Genomic DNA, 19212 nt, shown 5'->3' on the forward strand with positions numbered 1-19212 from the left:
GTCAGCTCTGTTGGAACAGGGCAGACACGGGGCATGAGCGGGGGTGGGGGTCCCACCTTGCCCTACCCCCGCTCATGCCCCGTGTCTCTCCTGTTCACCCCCACCCCCGCTCATGCACTGTGTCTCCCTTCTTCCCCCCACCCCTGCTCATGCCCCGTGTCTCCCTTCTTTCCCGCTCATGCCCCGTGTCCCCCTTCTTTCCACCCCCCACCCCTTGCTCATGCCCGGTGTCTCCCTTCTTTCCACCCCCACCCCCTGCTCATGACCCGTGTCTCCCTTCTTCCCCCCACCCCTGCTCATGCCCCGTGTCTTCCTTCTCCCCCCACCTCCCGCTCATGCCCCATGTCTCCCTTCTTTCCCCCCAACCCCCGTTCATGCCCCATGTCTCCCTTCTTCCCCCCCACCCCTCACTCATGCCCAGTGTCTCCCTTCTTTCCACCCCCCGCTCATGCCCCGTGTCTCCCTTCTTCCCCCCCACCCCCGCTCATGCCCCGTGTCTCCCTTCTTCCCCCCACCCCTTGCTCATGCCCCGTGTCTCCCTTCTTCCCCTCCACCCCCCGTTCATGCCCCGTGTCTCCCTTCTTCCCCCCCACCCTCGGCTCATGCCCCATGTCTCCCATCTTACCCCCCACCACCCGCTCATGCCCGTATCTCCCTCCTGTACCCCCGACCCCCGCTCTTGCCCCGTGTCTCCCTCCTGTACCCCCACCCCCCGCTCATGCCCTGTGTCTCCCTTCTTCCCCCCACCTTCCGCTCATGCCCCGTGTCTCCCTTCTCCCCCCCACCCCCGCTCATGCCCCGTGTCTTCCTTCTTCCCCCCACCCCCCGCTCATGCCCCGTGTCTCCCTCCCCCCCGCTCATGCCTTGTGTCTGTCCTGTTGGAACATAGCAGACACGGGGCATGGGTGGGGGCCCCACCCCCGCTCATGCCCCATGTTTCCCTTCTTTCCCCCCACCCCCCGCTCATGCACTGTGTATCCCTTCTTCCCCCCACCCTCCGCTCATGCCCCGTGTCTCCCTTTTCCCCCCTACCCCCACTCATGCCCCGTGTCTCCCTTCTTTCCACCCCCCACCCCGCTCATGCCCCGTGTCTTCCTTCTCCCCCCCACCCCCCGCTCATGCCCAGTGTCTCCCTTCTTCCCCCCCACCCCCCGCTCATGCCCCGTGTCTCCCTTCTTCCGCCCCCACCCCCCGCTCATGCCCCGTGTCTCCCTTCTTCCTCCCCCACCCCCGCTCATGCCCCGTGTCTGCCCTGTTCCCCCACCCCCCCACTCATGCCCCGTGTCTCCCTCCTGTACCCCCCACCCCCCGCTCATGCCCCATGTCTTCCTCCCCCCCCCCACTCCCCGCTCATGCCCCGTGTCTCTCTTTTTTCCTCCCCTTACCCCCCGCTCATGCCCCATGTCAGCTCTGTTGGAACAGGGCAGACACGGGGCAGGAGCTGGGGTGGGGGTCCCTCCTTGCCCTACCCCCGCTCATGCCCTGTGTCTCTCCTGTTCACCCCCACCCCCGCTCATGCACTGTGTCTCCCTTCTTCCCCCCCATGCCTGCTCATGCCCCGTGTCTCCCTTCTTTCCCGATCATGCCCTGTGTCTCCCTTCTTTCCACCCCCCACCCCTTGCTCATGCCCTGTGTCTCCCTTCTTTCCACCCCCACCCCCTGCTCATGCCCCGTGTTTCCCTTCTTTCCCCCCACCCCCTGCTCATGCCCCGTGTCTCCCTTCTTTCCACCCCCCGCTCATGCCCCGTGTCTCCCTTCTTTCCCCCCACCCCTCGCTCATGCCCCGTGTCTCCCTTCTTCCCTCCACCCCTTGCTCATGCCCCGTGTCTCCCTTCTTTCCCCCCACCCCCCGCTCATGCACCATGTCTTCCTTTTCCCCACCCCCCGCTCATGCCCCATGTCTCCCTCGTGTTACCCCCCACCCCCGCTCATGCCCCGTGTCCCCCTCGTGTTACCCCCACTCATGCCCCATGTCTCTCTCCTGGTCTTCCCGACCGACCCCTCGCCGATGCCCTGTTGTGTTCTCTTTATACACCCCGCCTTCCCTTTCGATGGTGTCCATCTTGGTAAAAGATTTTCCTTCCTACACCTGCTGTCTCCCGGTTTGGGAAGAAAAATCTTTTTTTTACCACCCCGGGTTCCCACTTTGAGAACCTAGGATGCTAGTGGTCTTCCTCCATTGAAAAGGACGTTATGGTTACGTTGCACTAATAAAAAACTATGAAATTCAGTAAAATAAAATGTGTTAAAGTGACTTTATGGTTAAGTTGCACTAATAAAAACCTTTGAAATTCAGTAAAAAAAACTTTGTTAAAGGGACGGTATGGTTAAGTTGCGCTACTAAAAACCTATGAAATTCAGAAAAAAAACTTTGTTAAAGGGACGTTATGGTTAAGTTGCGCTACTAAAAACCTATGAAATTCAGTAAAAAAACTTTGTTAAAGGGACGTTATGGTTAAGTTTTGCTACTAAAAACCTATAAAATTCAGTAAAAAAACTTTGTTAAAGGGACGTTATGGTTAAGTTGCGCTACTAAAAACCTGTGAAATTCAGTAAAAAAACTTTGTTAAAGGGACGTTATGGTTAAGTTGCGCTACTAAAAACCTATGAAATTCAGTGAAAAAACTTTGTTAAAGGGACGTTATGGTTAAGTTGCGCTACTAAAAACCTATGAAATAAAAACCTATGAAATTCAGTGAAAAAACTTTGTTAAAGGGACGTTATGGTTGCAAGTAAAACCTAAAAACCCTTGAAATTCACCAGTTATGGTAAGCTAAGCAACCATAACTCGCGCCACCACCGTGCACTGCTAAGACTAACACCCACGACATCAAAGATGACATCACAAAAGTCATTGATTTCATAGGTTTTTAGTAGCGCAACTTAACCATAACGTCCCTTTAACAAAGTTTTTTTACTGAATATACATATATATATATATATATATATGATGACATCTATCTCTGTGGGGGTAGGTGTTAAGAAAGGAGGAAGGCGATGAATATGGCAAGGGAAATGTGCACGGAATCGCACAGTGAACAACTTTGATTCTAACAACGTTCATACAATACCCAAGACTCGTGTATACTAAAACCCAGGAGTGCAAATAGAGTGAAACAATAATACCAATATATGAAAAGGGATGTGGGGTAAGCACTTAGAACCTCCTTATGACTGAAAGGAAAGTCGGCATACTCCTTACCCACTATGCTATTACAGATACTGACAGCGCTAAGCCCACGTAGAGGGCAAGCAAGGACAGGATCTGTGAGCTGACACTCTGGATGATACTGAATAAGGAACTTAGAAACAGTACTCACGAGGACCGGAAAGACCACTTGAATGTCAGTAAACCCACAAACCCAGTTGATCAAACAGGGACCCAGAAGGCTATAACAGCAATGTGTTGAGGATAACTAAATACATAAGACCCAAGTCAAGGGGCAAGTAGGAATTGTGATTATAGAATAGTGAGGAAAACAAAAGGCATTCACATAGGGGCTAGTTACAACAGCACCCCACACCTAATAATCAATGGAAAATAAATGCAGAAGTGCAATGGAAAACATGGAATGGATCCCAATAGAAAGTAAGGATCAGGAGCAGGGAAAATGATATCACAAAAGGAAACCTTTCCCACCCATCCAAGGAGAAAAGGCAGGAAGCTAAATCTATAAAGGGAAAGACTAATGCATCAAGTTTTTCGGTAGCAAAGGACAGCATCAAAGAAACAGAGGACATAGGCAAATTGGGCTGCAACAAAGGGTAAAGCACAGAGAAAGGCTGCCTGCAGACAGAGGAAGATAGAAAGGGAAATCCAGAAAGCAGAAATCAATTAAGCACATAAATTCGAAATCCAGGGCAGAAGAACAAGAAACAGGAACTAGGAACTAGGCACAAAAGCTAGGAACAAGGGACCAGTCACAACAGGAACACTGCAACAATGACCAGCGCTGGACTGAAGCAAACTGAGGCTTTTAAAGCTGTTTAACGAGCACACCCCTCAGGTGTGCCGCCTGCTGCACCTGCAGCCGCAGGTGTTGACTATCCTCCACCCAACCTTGTCCTGCAAGGGATGAGGTGAAGCAGTGAGCCAGGCATTCTGGGAAGCATAGTCATTAGACTAAAGTAGCATGCTGGTTGCCAAAAACCTGGAATGGATCCGGAAGGGAAGTAACTTGGAAAATAAGGTTTTAGCGCTCCCAATTCATCACAGCACTGTAGCATAAGGTTCAGAGGAAATGTCCAGTAGCAAATAAACCCCAAAACATGCCCCCAAGCGGCGGGAACGGGAGCAAAGGGAGCGAGCCGTGACAGTATACCCCCTCCCACGGCCGACTCCAGGCGACCGTCACCCACACAAAACATCTTCCTTCCATGACAGGAGCGCTTTGTCTTCGGAGGTGGCACTGACGGAAACGATGACCCGCGGGCAAAAGCAGAAGGACTGGAATGAATAGAATCAGGCCACAGTCTAGAAGAGCCATAGGCAGGTTTTCGGTGAGGAAGAGACTCATGGGTCGAAGAAAGGCATGAAGGACTTGCAGGACCCGAATCAGAGTTGGAACGTCCAGGAAGCTCAGACACTGCGAGCGAACACTCATACATCATTGAGGAGGGAGGCAGGCTGGTGCAACATGCTTTGTACAATGGTAGATGCTCTGTTAGCCTCCCTGCCGAGAGCGGACACACAGGAGGTGAGAAAATAGCAGGTTTCAGGAAATGTTCATGTTCAGAAAAAGAAGGTGGCGGCTGAGGTAGAGGTTCGGATCTTCTCCCGTCATCCATCTGGGTAAAGACTTGTGGTTGAGAGTGACTAAGGTTCGACTGCATCTGTTCCACGCCTTGGGGGCCTGGAAGTCCAATGGGTTGTACGAGGCTGGCACTCCTGGTGTCAGTCATGTAGCCACCTTGTTGTATGTGGGATAGAACCGCAGGGACGTTTGGCATACCGATAGGAGTGATAGACGCAGTACTTGGTACATCAGGCACACTTGCAGAAGGAGCAATAACAGGCACATCTTGAACTGCAGCAGTCATACCCTTCCTTTGGCTACTAGCACCCGACTGGTGCTGCAGCTGGGGGGCCGTGCCCGTCCCCTCCATCAGGCTCATGTGGGATCCGGCAACAAAAAAGCTGTCAAGCGGCTGATCCAAACCGGCCCCCAAATGCGAACCGTACAGCCCGCTATCCTGGTCGGCCACTTGTTCGGTGACTGGGCCATGGCGGATGGTATCCGTCTCCCTCTTGTAACACTCCAGGCAAGTCCAACGGCCTCACATGTAAGGCCCTCCCGAGTCGTGATCCAGCTTGATGTTTCTGAAGAGAGAGCTGGCAGAAGTCTCAGACTCAGATGTTGCGTATTCGGGAGGCGCTGATGCTACAGTCAAGCAGTTTGGAGAATCAACTTGTGTAAAAGGCAGGCATTCTGGTGATCCCCCTGAAGCATAAGAAGGGCAGGCTGGACGTTCATCCGTAATAAATGGTTGGGATTCAGGAGGTAACTCTGAAGTAGAAGAATATGCAACATGATCAGACAGAGTAGACAGGTGCACCTCCGATATTGGCAGCGAGGCTGAGCAGGATACAGGTCTCTCATGAACTGAAGCCAAACTAGCAGTAGGCTCTGGGACCGAAGACATGCACTCAGGATGTGCTACCGGAGGCTCCATGGCTGAAGGATAATCCGCTGGATGAGTCACTGTAGCCGAAAACAGGCATGCCAGAGGAAATTCTGAGGCTGAGGGCATGCAAGCTGGAGCCGTCTCGTTAGCTGAAGACAAACTTGTCAAGGTCTTTGGCTCTAACCACGTACATGGTGAAGGCTCTTGAGTGACTGGAAGACATAGCAATTGTTCATTGATTGAAGACATGTGTGTCAACGATGACTGCAGAGCCGTGGACTGGATAATCGAAGAGTCAATGGTTGTAGGAGGACAGACTGAAGTGCCAGAAGTCGACAGACACATTTGTGGCTCAGGATTGGAAAGCACCTTTAGGGCGGTTGACTCCTTGGCACCAGTAACCAAAGACTGAGCTGCACCCCTGCCGTCCCTCTCCTTAGTGGATGACACAGAGTCTCTTCCTTTGTAGAAGTCAAAATCAACCAGAGGAATCACCATAGTAAAGTCTCTGTTAATCAGGATTTTGTCAAATGTCCATTCCTCTGTCTTAGCTTCTGAAAGTGGCATCTTAACAATCAACAGTTCAGGAATCGCCTGCCGGGTCTTTGTTTCAGTATACTGTGCAATGAGTCCATCAAAACATGAATTCTGTACTGTCTTTGACTGTTCGTTGTGACAAAAATTGGCAGAAGGAGGAGCGAACACAGAGGTAGCATCGTTTTCCACATCAGCTTGAATGTCTACTTCAGTCTCAGCAGCTAGATCAAGGGCAGAACCTAAGCCTACAGTAGTGACTGATTCTGTGTATGCCACCATTGTGGATTGTGTTTGGAAATCAGAAGCATGTATGTGTTCAAGCTCAGAATTATGACAAACTGCTACACAGGAAATCTTAGGTAAAGGAGTGGCTTGTAAATCTTCAGCTAACAGCAATTCCTGACAAACGGTAGGACAATTGTCAGAACCTGTGCCCTGAATAAGTGCTGTGCTAGAAAAAAGACTTTCACTCTCAATAGATTTTACATATTGACAAGTATCATGACCTACAAAAATCTCTGCACTCAGGGACTGAACAGTATTCACTTCATCAACGGATAAAGTTTGAGGTGTATTCAGAAAAGACTGTAAGGTTTTATTCTCCTCTTGTAAAGTAATGTATTCTTGTTTTAACTCCTCAAGTTCAGCTTTTAGCATGCCCCGCCTTAACTGTACATCCCTATCAGTAGGCACAGGGGAAGGCATGGTGGCATCAGGGCTGGATCCTGCCCTAGCCATCCGGATGTGCACTGATTGTACATTGTCATTTATTGCTTGCAGGTTTTGTGATCTATACTCTCTCTTACCGACTTGGTCTGTGTTTCCCTTAAGCAGACTATTGACATCAGACCTCTTGGCATTAGGGACTACAGTAAGTACTTGTGCAGAGGAGTAAGCTGTAGACTGAGGGCTGAAAACAGAAGATATGCAAGGAACCCCTCCATTCTTTATGTTTGAATCATGAAACTGTTCAATCTGAGGTAAAGCACAACCAGAATCATGGGGTTCAACAACAGAGGTACTCGTGTGTAGTAAATCTAGCAGTGTGTTGTTTTCCGCTGCTAAGGCTTGTGCGGACATAGAATCTGGATCAAAATTAAAGACAGAACTAGGATCAGGCAATGTACGATGGGCCATCCTGTGGGAAAAATACTTTGCACGTAAATACCCATTTGTGACAAGGAGTTCATTTAAGTCAGGATCGGTGATTTGATTGTCACAGGTAAACGTAAGGGAAGCTTTCTGTACAAACTTGTTAGTGGCCTTGCTGCCTTTCTTTCTTAAACTGACCATATTCAAACAGGAATAACGGCTGGTCATTCTGTTAAGAAAGGAGGAAGGCGATGAATATGGCAAGGGAAATGTGCACGGAATCGCACAGTGAACAACTTTGATTCTAACAACGTTCATACAATACCCAAGACTCGTGTATACTAAAACCCAGGAGTGCAAATAGAGTGAAACAATAATACCAATATATGAAAAGGGATGTGGGGTAAGCACTTAGAACCTCCTTATGACTTAAAGGAAAGTCGGCAAACTCCTTACCCACTATGCTATTACAGATACTGACAGCGCTAAACCCACATAGAGGGCAAGCAAGGACAGGATCTGTGAGCTGACACTCTGGACGATACTGAATAAGGAACTTAGAAACAGTACTCACGAGGACCGGAAAGACCACTTGAATGTCAGTAAACCCACAAACCCAGTTGATCAAACAGGGACCCAGAAGGCTATAATATCAATGGGTGGAGGATAACTAAATACATAAGACCCAAGTCAAGGGGCAAGTAGGAATTGTGATTATAGAATAGTGAGGAAAACAAAAGGCATTCACACAGGGGCTAGTTACAACAGCACCCCACACCTAATAATCAATGGGAAATAAATGCAGAGGTGCAATGGAAAACATGGAATGGATCCCAATAGAAAGTAAGGATCAGGAGCAGGGAAAATGATATCACAAAAGGAAACCTTTCCCACCCATCCAAGGAGAAAAGGCAGGAAGCTAAATCTATAAAGGGAAAGACTAATGCATCAAGTTTTTCAGTAGCAAAGGGCAGCATCAAAGAAACAGAGAACACAGGCAAATTGGGCTGCAACAAAGGGTAAAGCACAGAGAAAGGCTGCCTGCAGACAGAGGAAGACAGAAAGGGAAATCCAGAAAGCAGAAATCAATTAAGCACATAAATTCGAAATCCAGGGCACAAGAACAAGAAACAGGAACTAGGAACTAGGCACAAAAGCTAGGAACCAGGAACAAGGGACCAGTCACAACAGGAACACTGCAACAATGACCAGAGCTGGACTGAAGCAAACTGAGGCTTTTAAAGCTGTTCAACGAGCACACCCCTCAGGTGTGCCGCCTGCTGCACCTGCAGCCACAGGTGTTGCCTATCCTCCACCCAACCATGTCCTGCAAGGGAGGAGGTGAAGCAGTGAGCCAGGCATTCTGGGAAGCATAGTCATTAGACTAAAGTATCATGCTGGTTGCCAAAAACCTGGAATGGATCCGGAAGGGAAGTAACTTGGAAAATAAGGTTTTAGCGCTCCCAATTCATCACAGCACTGTAGCATAAGGTTTGGAGGAAATGTCCAGTAGGGAATAAACCCCAAAACATGCCCCCAAGTGGCAGGAATGGGAGCGAAGGGAGCGAGCCGTGACAGTAGGGTAGCATGAAGCATCTGCAAGCGTATACACAAGCTCTTCAGGCATCTTGCCTTTCTACGGTGCTGTAGGAGGCCTATGTGGAAAATAAAAACAAAGCATGTCAGTGCGTGTGTTAGTCCACTATGTCATAGCACTGAGTATGTTCTTCGTGTGAGTCGGTGTGTGAGTGACCAGGGTGCATGGTGGCACGGGTGTTCTTGTCTGTTGGCTATGTCGTCATGACATCTCTAATGATGTTGATGCTATGCGGCTGTTGTTTTAGTCGATCTGGTCCATGTCGCAGGCGTCGGCTTGGCCAGGGCATGGTAGTGGACATACCCCTTGTGCATGTGGGCCACAAACACATGGTACCTTGTCGTCTGGTAAGGAGGTGAGCGGTTCAAACTCCTCTCATGGGGGGTGCTTGGGCCGTGATCCTCTAGGCCAGGGTCTGGATGAGAATGGGGGAGGTTGTTTTATCAATTTCCTACTTCATGTTAAAACAAAACAAAGCCTGATGGTCAGTCTTTATAGAAGCCTTGTTTCCTTACTGTCTTCCACAAGGACGGTCCCCGAGTCCTGGCGTGAAGCTATTATCGTGCCCATATACAAGAAAGGCAATTGGGCCGATCCTAATAACTATCACCCGATTTTCCTTGTTGGACACGATAGGAAAAATGTTTGCCTCTTTTTACGACAACAACTTTTCCAGTGGTCCAGGCGAGAAGAGATCTATGATGTCCGCCAAACTGGATTCACTAAGGGAGTCAGAGTGGAAGTCAATCTATCGATCCTAAAGATACTGAAATCCGAAACCTTAAGGGCAAAAAGAAAATTACATCTGGCTTTCATTGATCTTCGGGTGCGTTTGATAGTGTCAATCGTGGCAAGCTCTGGCAGAAGGTGTTAAAATGAAACTGCCCGCAAAATCTGCTGCAACCAATCAAGGCGCTACTCTCTAGCACCTCCATTCGGATCTGCCTAAACAACCAGGGTGATCTATCGAAGACAATACCGACCGAAAAGGGGGTGAAACAGGGATGCCCACTGGCTGCTGGACTGTTTAAAAGATGGATGACATCTCACAGATTGCGAATGACTTTCTGGGAAATATGGAAGAACAGGTTGCTTTGCTATAATAAAAGTTTGGCGTCCTGTCAGTACGCTTTCAGGGTTGCTGAGCTGAAGTTCCAATAAAAAAAAAAAAAAACAAGAAGTCACTGAAACATGGAAACATTCTTCAAACCATAGATAAGCTTGTGTCAGAGAATGACATGGTCATTCACTGGAGGAAAATACGAGGCCAATTGAAAACCCCAGGGGAAGACAAAGAGGGGAATGACAAGGCAGATCAGTTAGCCACGATGGGGCAGTGACAAGGACATTATTTCCTATTGAGCACCTACTTTGAGAAATCCAGGTGGACGCGATAACATGTTCCAAATCTCAGGGAACAGTTGGCCAGCCTGTGGCACAGTGGAGTTGTAATACCCTTGATCAGGATTTGTTAATGCACAAAAATAAGATCCCATTTTAGGTATACTCTATAACCATTTACTGGATGCAGAGCAAAATGCTCTGTCTGTGGAGGACTGAAAAAGGAGAGAAGAGTTGAGGGTATTATAAAAAACAGAAAGAGAATTTTATTACAAAATGGGCTGATGGTTCGTGAGTCAGTGTCAGGCCAAATCCAGTGGGTGGTACCTTTGTCATTTCGGAGTTGATGTTACATCATACCCATGATGCTATAACAGTAGGACGCAGGTGTTCACAGAAAACATTGGACACGTTAAAAGAATATGCTTATTGGCCACAAATGTCCCAAGATGTAGAGTTGTATACCAGGAGATGTTTCCTACATCTCCATGTTTCCTACATCTCCAAAACATAGGGCACAATTATTGAAAAATGGTCTGACAATTCCCAGGTTAGATTTGCAAATCAACTTCATTGGTCTTGTCCTAAAATCATCATGGGGAAACAGATATATGCTTACAGAGACCTGTTTAATGTCCAAATGGTTGGAGTGCATCCCAGCACCCGACTGCAGGGTGCAAACAGCAGTCACATTGCTGGTAAATCATATTTTCTCCAGGTTTGGTTTCCCTCAAAGAATAGAATCAGACTGTGGAAGTCATTTTACCATTGCAGTGATGACAAAGATGTGGCACATTTTGGGGGTGAAAAGGAAACTGCACATTTCATATCGGCCTTCTTCTTCTGGAGGTGTGGTACATTGCAATAGACCAATCATTGATATTTTGCAAATATTTGTAGCTGAAGCAACTTCTAGTTGGTATTTGCAACTCCCTATGGTGTTAATGACTATTAGGTCAACACTGTCAAAGCCCACAAACGTCAGTCTACATGAAAATATGACAGGCAGAAAAATAGTTTTGCCACAACATTTGTTATACCGGACCACTGAACAGGTTCTGGTAAATGTAGCAGCAATTCATGAATATGTGGAAGATCTGAGAAAGCATTTGCAGCATGTATTTGCATTTGTGCAGTGGAATTTAGAAAGAGCCGCTTACATTGGCCAATCATACTATGATAAGAAAACATCTGTGAGACAGTATGAAATTTTACTTTGCAAAAGGTAAACACAATAATGCCAGATTATTATCATCCTGTGCACAGCCCATACAAAATTGTGGACAAGGTTTCACCTATTGTCTACAGAACTGTGATAAAGAGGGAGAGCTCACTGTTGAACAATTTGTCCATGTCAATCAAATAAATCAATTTCACCTGAAACACGAGGTGAAAAGGCTAGAACAAGCTGGAGGAATTAGTAAGGAATGGCAGGTGTAGTTGTATACTGAAATCAAAGCATATTTACTTTGAAGCGATTCATCGTAACAGGTAAGTAGATGCACTGCAGCAGGTAAGTAGGCATGAATGTAATTATTAAGATGAGTGGTAAATAGAGGGATACATCAGGTAAGGAGGTGTACATGAGAGTATGGATTGAAGGAGTAAAAATAAATAAGAAACATAAAAAAATAAAAAGTAAAAGTGTTTAGGCTTGTACTGTTGTATTTGTAGGTTAATGATAGGTAGTACACATGTTGGCTTCCAAATAAGTGGAGCAAATGGGGGATGTGTTTGAATTGTATGTTTTTGTTATTTTTAATCCATACATTTTCTTTCAGAGAGTTGCACTGTGAGCTGTTTATGTGCTGTTTAACACATACTTGTGTTCTCAGGAAAAAGAATGAGAATGAGATGTTTTATAATGTGTTTGTGTATTGTGTACTACAACATATTTCTTCCAGGTCGTGAAGGGGAATGGAGTAATGGCAATAAAAAAATAAGTACTGTTCTTAATACTTAATTTGTATGTTTCTTTTCTGATTTAGATATGAATCACTTATTTCATCAGCACCCCTGGAGCTGGGTATCAGCAGAGGGGACCTTTGGTGTCCGCAGGATCGGAGGCCCCTGGACCAAAACCCCCTGGACCGAAGAAGGGGGGAAAGATGAGCGACTGGTGAGCGTTAAAGAAACCCCACACATAGAGAATGAAGACTTGCTTCCATGTCCAATAAAACTGCGGCATGGGCATGAGCATCCCTGGTAAACGGTTGCATTGTGCAACACTGCTGGCCCAACTATAGGCCTTCTAAGGGATTTGTCACTGTTGGTTAAAGGAACCCTTCTTTACCATTGATACCGAACAATAGTTCCCAGATGAACCATTCTTTCAATCTTTATTCGTTCTTGAATCATGAACATTGAATCTGAATTTATTTTGGGTGTGAGCCATTTCTTTCAAGTATTGGTTTCAGTTTATTGCTGGATGTTATTCCCAGGGACATTCAACAGATACATAGACAAATATTACATATTTCAATAATTTCTTTTAGCAAAAAGATATTCAAAGAAAGATTCAGTATTACTGGTATATTGCTAATGTATTGAGAAAGAGAAAATAGAATTATTGCACACAAAAAAGGTGCAGATCATGAGCAAAAAACCAACAATACAAATATCATATGCAAAATACATTATTACCTGTTAAATAACAGGAAAAAGTATGAATATTTGACATTGCAAACCATAACTGATGATTTTTGAGCGGAAATGCTGATGTTCTCACAAATGTGCCCAAGATCACATGGTTAGATGGAATAGTGTAGCCAGAATTTGTATTTGTCAATTACATGTTGGGACCCTGCAGGAACAAAAGGGGGAGTTATGTAGGATATCCAGCCCAAATGTTAGCCAAGAGGGAATTTGGTGACAACTCAGACTCCTACAGGAGGGGCATGCCAGTGTAAAAATGATGATGGTATTGCATACAGTGTATGTGGCTTAGCACTGATTTTAGACACTGATGATAATTCACACAAACCAAAGAAAGGGTGGCTTGGGTTTAGCATTACATAATAGCATAGTGTAGCTTGAGTTGGTTGAATAGAATTCCATAGCATAGTGTACTAGAATACAATACCATTGTGCATCATAGCACAGCATTGCAGTGTAACATATGGACTAACACTACTCTCTCTTAACATACTAACCAATAACTTCTAACCCCTAAACCACTTATATAATTAGTGATTAGAATGGGATGGCTTAGTCCCTGGCAAATGGTGCAAACTATGGGCGCAAAGGGGGCAGACTGTAGGCACAGACTCTACGATGCTGCTAAGAAAATAAAATGCATGAATTAAAACTGGTTTTGCGATCGGGACATGAGCATTAAAGTATGAGGAATTTGTAGAATCAGTCTGCCCAAAGCAGTCATTGTTAGAGCTTCAGCACAGGAAGACAGAATGCAAGTGTTTCAACTATCCATCCAGAGCCACTGAGCTGAACCCTGTACAAAGGTAATGGTGAAGCAGCATGCGTTTGCCTTCTGGAAAATTACAGGCATTTCTAAACAGGTACAGATTTGATTGATGGATGACATCACAGCCAGGGCGGGAATATGATATGTTTTCTGTAGGGGGCCATAAGTAAAAGGAGAAGTGGACTTAAAAGGCTGAGAAGGAGGTTTGGGAGTTTTGTTTCAAGAGAATGCATGCTAAGAGGAGAAAAAAGAAAAAAGTCTGAGAGTTTGTGGTTGCTCTGCTGTGTTCAGCCAAGCTGCCTGTGTGATGTGCTGGGGGATTGGAACCAAGAGTAGAGGGGAGAGCTGATGAGCTTGACTGGGCTGCAGAGGGAGTGACAGACAAAGAGAGTGAGCGAGAGCCTGTGTGCTTCAAAAGGGGTTGCTGTCAGTGGCCCTCAGGCAGAGCTTTTCTAAAACATTTGGTAAGCATGAAAGTTACAAATGAAGAGAGATTCTTAAACCTGATAGTTAAATGTGCACTTATTAGCGAAAAGTCAAATTAGACACCAGGAGAGCACCTTTGTTCTTCATTCACTGGCGAGCAAATGCATTTTCCTATATGGAGGTAGCTACTTTCAAAAAAAGGGAGTAACAGCTCAAGGATTATCTGAAAGACATGTATGTGCTGTGCCAAAATTGCAGAAGGAGGCCTACTTTGTTGTGTGCGGAGGAGAGCTCTTCGCTTGGTGTGACAGAAGCCAGGAAATGGTTCTGAAATTGCTATTGATATAAATGCATTGCATCATTATTGACAGATTGTGAAAATAGTAAGAGCAGATAAAATGGAATATGTTTTTTCCTTCTCAGTTTGTTTTCAGTGTTATTTGTGTCCAATGATCGCAAATCGTGTTTTTTTCTGTGTGTTTTTATTATGATCTGCAGACAAAATATAAAGTGAATTAGAGAATAATGAAAGCTGTGCATGGCTGGTTAGTGTGTGCCATGTTTTTATAATGTGTAGAGGGTAGAATTTGGCACAACTATAACTGCACCTACAGGATAAAGTTGAGGGTGCCCTGCATAATACAAAGCCCGGTAGTGACCTTAGCCAGAGCCCTGAATAAAGGATACATTTTGCAATGAGCTAATCTCCCACTAGAAATCAGAGAAACACATAAGAGAGAGCATGAGTTTGTAGGGGCATGAAGATAAAAATATCCTACACCACCTCATTATAAGTTAGGATTGCATCTGCTATTCATGACATTGGAGTGCAATGATCTGAAAAAGCAACAGTTCTTTACCTTCATTACTATGGCTGCCAGGTTTAGCCTCCTGAACATCAGTAAGATCTGGAATTATCTCACATTCGCTCTGACACATCTCTCATCTCCAAATTGTCCACAGTAGACTGGATTAAAGCTACAGCCTCCTCACTAAACCTCTGCTCTACTCCCTTATCGCACTTGATGACATATTTAATGTAGTGACCTGCCTCTAATTCAACACTCTGTTTTGTCACCCACCTGTACTCACTGACTCCATTTGGATTTGCAGTGTCACACATTTCCGCCTACTAGGGGAAATCTACCAGATTCTTTAAAATTTTAGAAGCTCAAGTGATTGGATTCTGCCATGAAACTCAGATCTGCTAAACAGTCTCACTTTCAAACAATGCTCTGTGTTATAAAAACTGGTGCTGATGGGGTGGCTATTGGGTGTATATTTGAACTTGCCGAATTATATTTGCGTGGTACATGTATACTCACTACTGTGTTGAATCGTGCACATATCTCAAGAAATGACATTAGAACACTCAAGCTCCCCAGTCAGGAATTTCCACCGCTGGATACTTTTGATTCAGAAAGATGTGTTAACCTGTGAGGCGCCTTCGAGTGAAGAAAGTCAACATGTTATAAGCGAAATGGGAACAATATTTCAGGTGTAACCAAGAAATGGAAAAGAGGCTGGAGAATCCCATACACATTCCCTTAAACACAGTCATGAGAAGCTTAACCAGGAACACGAAGATGGTAGGAAAAATGTAATGTGTTTCCCCTTACCATTATGCCACCTCCATCGCTACAACACCAAACTCACCTCCACCACCAACCCCCACACACGGTGCACTGTATCCCTCTTTCTACCACCACGATGCATCATTACCCACCACTACCTCTCAACAGAGGCCATTATGGGTTTCAGCCCATTTTGGCCAATATTATCCATGCCCACCCCAGTCCATTTATTCCTGCCTGTTCCTCTTCCCCTATTTCCCACACTCCAGACATCTCAAATAACTCCATCTTTGCTAATGAAATGCAGGAGCTCCAAAAACGTTACATTGAGGTGTCTGCTGGGTGTCCCTTGTCATACCTGTACTTAAAAAGGTTTGAACTAGAGATGCCATTGCAGAGAGAATAAACCTTACTTCAATGCAACCTGTCACGTCTTGTCTAATCTTCACATGACTGGATCATCCTTTTTAAAATGTGACATCTGATGTTAGAAGTTGACTGATCAGTTTAACACACAGACACTACTGCTCTCAAAGACAGGAGGCAGACACTATTAAATGTTATTCAAAATATTTACCACACAACATGTACTGGAATGAAATGTACCGATGCAAACAGGCTAAAACGGAATCTGATTACTTTGACCGACACTATGGGCTTCATTACACGGTAGGCGGTAAGGGTTTACCGGTACCGGTATTTTACCGGTAACGGTAAATCCTTACCGCCTTACTACGAGGTCCCTTTTTGGGTTGGGGAATTTAACGCCTGCTTTTTGCAGGCGTTAAAAACCAACCCGCAAAGGGACCAGTGGATCTAATTACGCTACCGCAATTTGCAGTACCGTAATTAGCACCTTCCCCATTCCCATAGAGCCCTATGGGGCAAAAATGGGAATGGGGAAGGGCAATGGTGGAAGGGGGAATTACCGCCCTGCCAACCTTGGAATGGGGCGGTAATTCCCCTTTCCACCAAAGCGGTGCTGGTATTTTACCGCATGAACCATGGCGCTAATAGCGCCATGGTTCACAGCCATCCGTGTAATGAGGCCCTATGTGTGGCAAAATGAGTTCTGTGCACAGGAGTACAAGGATGAGTAGTGGCAAAACTCCCTACTCAGTGCTCACACTTCTGCAACAAAGCAGTGGTTCCATTTATAAGGGTGAAACAGGAACAGTGAAGATATATTCATCCTTTGCTTTTCGTAATGACCTGGTACGATGGCAGGCTTTGCTCTTAAGAGAGGTGTGAATGTGATAACAGCCACCCAAACAGCAATAGTACAACAATCCAAAATAAGGAATGTCAAATCAAGGTTCTATACAAATATATAGACTTTGATTAAACACACCAATGCAGTATATCTGTATTAGAGAATAATAACAAAAAACCCCTCCTTCGGAAAAGAGCATAGGAAAATGCAGAATGTACATGGAAACTGTAACAGAGTGGAAAGGAAAACAATTGCAATAGTGTCACTTAAAAGGATACGTCTTTATAGACAAAGGTGCAAATGAGTGGCTGATCAGTCTCTACAGTCCATAAAGCGGACCCTGGGGCTGGATCTAAAGACTTTACCTGAATCTGTTCTTAGCTGGCTTGACAACATCAAACTAGGCATCTGAGCGCCGTGTGTGTGTGGGTTGAAATAGGTTCAGATGCATAATGCTAATCGTCACTCATATTGTTATTTTCTTTTGCACACCCATCATCTGCCCTCAGCTCTGTTGGCTTTAGTTACTTTCCTGACCTTCTCACTTGTGTCCCTCCACAACTTGTCTTCTCATGCTAATGAAGTAGAGCAAGATTTATCTGCTGAACCATGTCTGCATTACCCTTAACATATCTGTTCCCCATGCTAAAAAAGAGGCCATGAAGGCGGTCATCGACTCCTTATTACAACAGGGCATTATTTTCCAAACAAGCTGTTCATGTAGGCCCAATTTGCGAGTCTGGCAAAGATACGTGTTGTTTTTTCCAAGACCTGTGCATGGTCAATAGTGCTTTCCTCCCTACAATTCCTGTTATTCCTAATTCGGCAACTCTTTTCTCTTGCATTCCACCATATGCTACCCATTTCACTTGGGTGACCACTGATCCACTTTCTCTAGCATTCCCCTTCATCTCAAAAGCCAATTAATGTTGGACTTTATGTATACTAGTTGCAATACTCATGGCAACGCCTTCCACAGGGATCTACCAAGAGTTCTTTCTAAATACAAATACACAATACTCGTTATGAAGCCTACGGAGGTCGTTTTCTCTCATCAGTATCCGTCCCCTCACGATGGAAGGCTGAGCCAATCTTCCTTGATGATTTGAACCAGTGCATTGCAGAGCAGCACGTTCATTTACAGGTTGGGACTAATTTACACAGAGTTTTTGATTGGGGTTTTACCATTGAAACATGCCTTTGTAAATCAGGCACCTTCAGTTAACTTCTTGAACGATTAGATGGCAAACATATTTGTATGTGCAAATGTTTTAAGATGTATCTTAAGCTCCCTGGACAAGCAAGATACATATTTAACATTGGCTGCTCTCCTTTACAATGAGGATGTCTCATGAAGATGTACCTTGATCTAAACAATGCTTCTTTGCACCATCCTGATTTACCTCTGTATGCATCAATGGACTCTGGAACTTTCACTTCCTTCAGGTATTCACCAAACATGCGTTTCTTGAACTTGCAGCACAGCATGTCACAATAGTGGTCCTCTTCGGGTGGGGCCTCTGCCTCCTTGACCGTTACCTCTTCTTTCCTTTCCTCTGGTTTCTCCTGCTTTGGAGCCTGGGACACAGATTTGCGGTGGGCCAACGGCTTCCTTTTGACTGGAGCTGAGGTAGGGAATGTTAAAAGAGCACAGGAAGATGATGTTACACTTCCACCCAGAAATATAGCAATTCCCCCTCACCTGAAGGATCGCTATTGGCTATTGAGACGCTCACGATAGACAAACATGGTCGCTATTATTTATGAAACAAGTTAACCCTAGTGCAGAATTATTTATTCATATCCATGACATATTTATTTGAACAACCGTCGCTGAGGTTTGGCATCTGTTTATTATTTGCATTGTATGCAGTGATTGTTTTGCAATTGTTGCAAGAAAATGCAATGTCCAAGGATACCATTTAAAAAAAAAAAATAGCTGAACGTTGAATGGAATAATAAGAAAGTGAAAAGAAAGAGGAACATTTGAAAGAAAACAAAAACGTCTTGCATTGATGACAAAGCAACCAGAGCAAAAGTCATTGCGATGTTTAGTTCCATTTAAATATGCCAGAAAAGTCTAAGCAGACCATTCACTTAAGTCTTCAAAGAGATGTAGAAAGGTAGTATTGGTTAATTATTATTTTTCAATACAAAAATACATTGTGCAATACAACACATAAGAACATGATTCAAAACCTCAGGTTTAACGTTTTCATTTCTCTTATTAAAGCAATGCAATTCTTCTAGATCAATTTACAAAGTAAAAGGACACAACACTATGATCGACAGATGGACTTCAACTCCCTGGTCAGTGCTCGATCCTCTGTCAAGCTCCACTCCCAAAGGCAGTGCCATGAATTACCAGAATACCACCCCTCTA

At 45.2% G+C, this 19212-nt stretch overlaps 1 protein-coding gene across 2 annotated transcripts in view; it reads right to left on the reverse strand.

Annotated features, from left to right (window-relative positions):
* Window positions 1–19212, reverse strand: part of CNGB3 (cyclic nucleotide gated channel subunit beta 3) — a 1205394-nt gene that overhangs the window by 892095 nt on the left and 294087 nt on the right. For both annotated transcript variants that reach the window (XM_069621307.1, XM_069621308.1), the window contains exon 6: window positions 18233–18454. In XM_069621307.1, coding sequence (XP_069477408.1) covers window positions 18233–18454 — 222 coding nt within the window. The remainder of the gene's footprint in view (window positions 1–18232; window positions 18455–19212) is intronic.

The sequence above is a fragment of the Ambystoma mexicanum genome, chromosome 5q (assembly GCF_040938575.1).
Source record: "Ambystoma mexicanum isolate Mex_15411 chromosome 5q, UKY_AmexF1_1, whole genome shotgun sequence".
Classification (NCBI taxonomy): domain Eukaryota; kingdom Metazoa; phylum Chordata; class Amphibia; order Caudata; family Ambystomatidae; genus Ambystoma; species Ambystoma mexicanum.